The sequence below is a fragment of the Lathyrus oleraceus genome, chromosome 1 (genome assembly GCF_024323335.1).
Source record: "Lathyrus oleraceus cultivar Zhongwan6 chromosome 1, CAAS_Psat_ZW6_1.0, whole genome shotgun sequence".
In the NCBI taxonomy this organism is placed as follows: domain Eukaryota; kingdom Viridiplantae; phylum Streptophyta; class Magnoliopsida; order Fabales; family Fabaceae; genus Lathyrus; species Lathyrus oleraceus.
The window spans coordinates 70,438,482-70,444,737 of NC_066579.1; the positions used below are offsets into that span (position 1 = coordinate 70,438,482).

Sequence of the window (6,256 nt, forward strand, 5' to 3'; positions counted from 1 at the left end):
TGGTTGTCAATTCATCGTCTATTTGACATGACTATTGAAATTTAAAATAATAACTTTTCTTAAATCATCGTCTATTTTTAGATGACATGACTATTGAAAATTAAAATAATAACTTTCCTTAAATCCATTGAAATCGTCTATTTTAGATGACACATTATGACTATTGAAAACTAAAATAATAACTTTTCTTAAATCCATTGAAAAGAAAACTTAAAAAGATTGAAAACATCTTCTTATCCCTGCGGATTCATTCATCATTTAAAAAATTCTAATTCCAAACAAACAACTATTTTATTAGTGTCGCAATAAATAAAACAAATATTGATCCAAAAATAGTTGCAAGTGATTTAATTGACGTGAAACATGAAATTAAATAAGAAATAATTGTTTTAAAACAAGCATTATTTTATTCTATATCCATTATTATATCCCTCACATGAGATTATAAAATACACCACACGAAACAAATTACTCTAAGTTTATTTATTATTGATCATATGCATATATCTATAGATATTAATCATGATGATGATCTAGTGTCCAGTACATGCTCCAGTACCAGGAAGCTTCTCCTTAATCTTCTCCATAATCCCTTTCTTCTCTCCATGTTGCTCATCTCCATGATGAACATCCTGCTGCTCTCTCACATACCCTTGACCAGTTGATCCATACCCTGTTCCATGCTGCTGCTCTCTCACATACCCTTGACCAGTTGATCCATACCCTGTTCCATCAGTATTGGTTCTTGATTGTTCCGTACCAGGAATCTTTTCCTTAATCTTGTCCATAACCCCTTTCTTATCTCCATGATGCTCCTCTCTCACATACTCAGTGGTTCCACTTCCACCGTACCCTGTTCCTGTACCATAACCACTTCCAGTGTTGGTGCTTCCATAGTCAGGATTGGTTCCACTTCCACCGTACCCTGTTCCTGTACCATAACCACTTCCAGTGTTGGTGCTTCCATACTCAGGCTTGGTTCCATAACCACCCACACCACCTGTATGAGTCCCATACCCTGTGGTTTGATCAACTCCGCGATGTTGTTGACCATGACCATGACCCTGACCAGTAGCACCACCGGTAGTTCCATAATGCTGTCTACCGGCTTCACCAGTTAACCCACCACCGCCACTAATAGGGTTGCCATATTGATCAACTTGGTTCACTGGGTTTCCATATTCGTCGGTCATACCTGTTTGAGCACCATATTGGTTTTGATACTGAGACATTGTTATTGTTATTCTTCACAAACAAACTAAATAAAACAAGGTGAAGTTTTTGGTTTAAGATTGTTGTTATTGTCTAAGAGGTTTGTTTTGTGATTGATGAAATGAAACCTGATGTTTTTATAGGCGAATTGAGGTATTGGACTTGAGAAAAAATCTAGGATTGTGTGGGTGAGTATGGTTTTGGAAATTTCAATGTCTGACACGTGCGAAGGTTGAATCGCCACGTACAGGGACGCGTGTTGATGTGTTTATCGAAAACTGAAAATGATTTTGTAGTTTTGTGATTCATGAGAGTGTGTATGTGGGAGTATGTTTAAAGCAGAACTTGTGAAAGGTTGAAATGGATAAGGCTTAAATTACACAACTATAGTTTTTTTTCCCATATTATGTCGGTCTTAAATATTTGAGACTGTGGACAAATTTGAGAGTTTAGTTTAGTTTTTCTACACTAACAAAAAGTATATAGTAACCTTATTTAATTACGATTACCAATGATAACTTGACAACTATGTTGATTCTATTTAATTACCGTTAATTTATTCATTATTATAAATAACATAAACTATATGAAATCAAACGCAAAATAAATTTTATCTCAATTATAACGTCGAAGTAACGAATGATATAAATTATTTTGCCTTTTAATTTAATAGTAATGTGTTCGAACTTTAATAATAATGTTTTTATACTTTTTAATATAACACCATATACTTATCTGTTTAATAATAAAATATAGTTTTTTTAAATACTTATTAAATACTCATTACAAAGGAATCTAAGTAATAATTTTTTACATAAAATATTAATAAATTAATTTATTTACAAACTATTTTTAGATAAAATATTATTTTTATTATTACCGATATCGGAAGAAGAGTAAATGTTGGGGATTTTCGTTTCATTGATCTTGAACATGATCAAATATCTGATATAAAACAGAAAAAAATTACATAAATATAAAAAATATTTAGTTAAGAGATTAGGTTAGAACAGAAACCTTTGAACCAATTTTTTTCTGCACTTGAAATCCATCACATAAATCTTTGACAAAGTAAATACACTATCAGCATCCACATATTAAATAAACCTAATTTTTTTATAATCTTACAATCAATCACATTGATACTTTTACTTTGTAAATCTCAAGGTGCTATGATTAAACATAGAGGATTTCACAATAACGTTTGAGTTTCTTGTGGATTCACTACTATCAAATTTTAATTTTTATAATGCTTTTATGATAAAGATTTTAGGTTTCGCAAGGATGATTAATGGCAGTGTCTTGAGTGTTTATATTTATTAAATTGACGACAAAGATTTGTTTAAGGACGGTGAAGAAAATGAATAAACATACTACATAAAAAAAAAATATGTTTCAACCCAAATGTCACATATCTCTCGGTTTTTGTTAAAAATCAAGGGAAAAAAGCTTTTGTAATACATAAAATATTAAAATAGATTGTTTAAACAAATCAAGAGTTTTTCCCTCGGTTATATGAAAAAATCGAGGTAAAATATGGTTTTTATATTTTAAAAAAACATCGCGCCTTGGAATCATTTCACTAGAATAGTAATGATCATCCTTATTCAAAACGTAATGTATCTTTTAGATTTTCAAGGAGGCGTTTGAGCTTTTCTGATTGTTTCACTTCCTTTTTTCCAATTTATTTATATACTATTCATGTCTCATTTCATTTCCATCTCTTTGTATCTTCAAATCTAGTTTAAAAGTATTTTCTTTTTATTCAAAAAAATGTCTACAAAAACCTTCAAAAAATATAAAAATCTTTTGTTCGTTATTAATGAAAAGTTTGTTGATTTTGATGAGTTAAAAGACAAAGATTTTGATCTAATGAAAACTATTTCTACACAAAAGTTGAAAGGTTACTTTGACATGCTTTATGGACCCATCTACACTAATCTCGTAACAAAATTCTGGTTAAATGCCTCTATTAGGAAATCTGGTCAGATAATACAGTCCAATGTATATGATTTTCCTATCACCATTACTCCATCATTTATTGCTCAAACAATAAAGTATGAAGAGAAAGGTAGTTGTGTTGAATATTATAGATTTAACAATGTCTTCTCAACTCACCTTCGCCTAATTTATGCCAATTACAATAAACTCGCTAGTCCTGCTACTCTCATCCCAATTGCAAAAGTTTGACATCTTTGTCCAAGAGAGAAACAACTAGAAACGCTTACTTCGGATGACAATCGTTTTTTGTACTTCCTTATCCACAACGTCAAAATTAATCTTCTTCTTACTATTTTTAACTTCTTAATGAAAATGGTTGTGAACTCGCGAGGAAATAACTTTCCTCATACCATATGGAAGAGTTCTTTATGAACTTTTCTCTAGGTAAGGGATAGTTAAAAGGGTAAAAAGAGCATGATTAAATGTTGAAGTTGAGTGGAGTCAGAAGTTTGAATATGTGGAATAATTATTTGTTGTCCTGTTTTTTTGTAATTTGTAATTGATTATCAACGAAATTTTTCCTCTCCTTTTCAATCGTACCATTGTCTAATCTTTTTTATGATAACAAAGATTTTAAGTTTTACTAATTAACTTTAAAAAAATGAAAAAGAAAAAATTAACAAACAAAAAATGGAATCTGGAAAGGTGCCAAGTGCGAAATAATAACTAAACCATTGAAAATAAAATAAAAATAAAGTAATCGGGATTCGAAGCGACCTCCATAACATTTATATTCCATTGGTTTTTAAAAAAATGAGGTAATAGGTTATATTAAAAATAAAATAGCGCTCTCTTATAGATATATTCCCTCGGTTTTATGGAAAACTGAGGGTAACAGGTTGTTAGCTTGACGCTACTAGGAAATATACTCTCGGTTTTTAGCATATTCGAGGTGAAAGCTTCGTCATAAAAAGTGTTATTTGTTGTAGTGATTGTTCAGAATGTTATGAATTTTGAAATGTAGTGTGAGTGGAAGGGGTTTGGGGTGAAGAGAAGAGAAAACTGAATGTTATCAATGTGTATGCACCATGTAGTGGTAGATGAAAACTGGATTTATGGATTGAATTAAAAGCAAGAAAAGAATAGAAGATCAAAGATTGTGTTTGTGTGCTAGAAGATTCTAATACGGTCAGGGATATAGAGGAAAGAAGAGGTTCAAATGAAACTAGCAGGAGAGAGGAACTGGAAGGATTTGATAATTTCATTTAAGATTCAGATCTCATTGACTTGCCCCTCCTCGGTAGGAAGTTCATTTAGTCTAGATTGTAAGGGGGAGGGGCAGTCATAAATCGCATTGATATATTTATGATCTCAGAAGAGTGGGGCAGAATATGGTCTAACTGCTCTCAAGGGCCTTAAACAAGGGTTTGTACGACCATTGTCCAATATTATTGTGCAATTCAGTGCAAGATTGGGGTCTGAGGCTGTTTCAAATGTTAGAATGTTGGAAGTAAATGGAAGGGTATCACAGATTTGTCAAAGATCAATGGCTAAGTTTGAAGGTGGAAGGATGGGGTATGTTTGTTATGAAGGAAACACTCAAGATGTTGAAGGGTAAATTAAAAGAATGGCACAAACTGCATACTAAAAATCTGGAGAGGAAAATCAAAGCGGCAAAAGAAGAACTTAATAAGGTGGATTTAAAAAGAGAAATAGAAATGTTGTCACCAACAAAAGAGAATCAAAAATGAGATGTTTCAGAAGATTTACACAATTATCGAGTCTCAACGGTAGTATCCAGTGTCAAAGATCTCGGAATAGGTCGTTGAGAGAAGGAGATACAAATTCAAAATACTTTCATGGATGCATAAACAAGAGAAGGAAATAGAATGAAATTCAGGTTTTAGAAGTGGAAGGAAGAATGGTGAAAGAAGTCGGGGGGATTAAAAAAGCAATACGTGATCACTTCAAAAATATTTTTGCGAGTATGGGGGTTACGTCCAGATAATATGGAGTTTGTAGAAAATAGATGGTTAAGATAAGTTGTGCTTAACCCGTGAATTTTGGAAGAGGAGGTCTGTGATGCGGTTTGTGATTGCGAAAGTTCTAAAATCCCAGGTCCATACAGAGTCAACTTCGGATTTATAAAGGAATTTTGGGATTTAATCAAAAGTGACTTTTTAAGGATGATGGTAGAATTTCATGCAAATAGGAGGATGGTTAGAGGAGTAAACAATTCGTTTTTGGTCCTTATCCCTAAGAGAAAAAACCCTTCAAATGTATTCGACTACAGACCAATATCCCTTGTTAGATGCATTTATAAGGTATTTTCCAATGTATTAGTAAATAGGTTGAAAAAGGTGATTAATAAAATCATTTCAGAAATGCAATATGGTTTTATTATTGGCAGACAGATTTTGGATGGGATTTTAGTGGCAAACAAAATTGTTGATGAGGCAATGAGAAGGAAGAAAGAAGTGGTTATATTCAAGGTGGATTTTGAAAAGGTGTACGATTGTGTAGATTGGAAATTCCTAGTATATTTGATAGAAAAAATGAGCTTTCCTTTGAAATGGTGTAATTTGATTTTAGAGTGCTTAAGCTTCTCATAAATATCAGAGTTGGTAAATGGAAGTCTAACAAATGAGTTCAAGACGGATCAAGTTCTTAGACAAGGGGCCCCGCTATCCCCGTTTCTATTCCTAATTGTTGTAGAAGCTTTCAATGTGATGTTGAAAAAGGAGATAGATTTGGGGAAATTTAAAGGATTGAAATTTGATGAAGGATATGAGAGGTTTCCACATCTACAATACGCGGATGATACCCTGGTTATTTGCGAGAAATCATGGTCAAATATTCGAACTATTAAGGGGATAATTCTGTTGTTTTAGTCGATGTCCGGGTTAAAAGTCAATTTTCTCAAGAGTAAGCTTGTTGGGATTAATATTCCTCAAAATTGGATAATAGAGGCTGCGGAAGTCATAAAGTGTGGTATGAGTTCTCTACGTAACTCGTATCTCGGTTTACCAATTGGAGCAAATGCAAAGCAGATGGAGACTTGGGATGCTGTGATAAATATGGTGAAAATAAGGTTGTCTGGCTG

General features: G+C 32.5%; 1 protein-coding gene across 1 annotated transcript; it reads right to left on the minus strand.

Annotated features, from left to right (window-relative positions):
* Positions 1-374: 374 nt before the first annotated feature.
* On the minus strand, positions 375-1,321 carry LOC127115823 (dehydrin DHN2). The gene has a single exon (NM_001427137.1). The coding sequence runs from the start codon at positions 1,230-1,232 to the stop codon at positions 534-536; it is 699 nt and encodes a 232-aa protein (NP_001414066.1). The 5' UTR covers positions 1,233-1,321; the 3' UTR covers positions 375-533.
* Between the last annotated feature and the right edge of the window lie 4,935 nt (positions 1,322-6,256).

Bases quoted from the DNA above. Each gene is read 5' to 3' on its own strand.
- LOC127115823 (NM_001427137.1), bottom strand. From the start codon at position 1,232: ATGTCTCAGTATCAAAACCAATATGGTGCTCAAACAGGTATGACCGAC.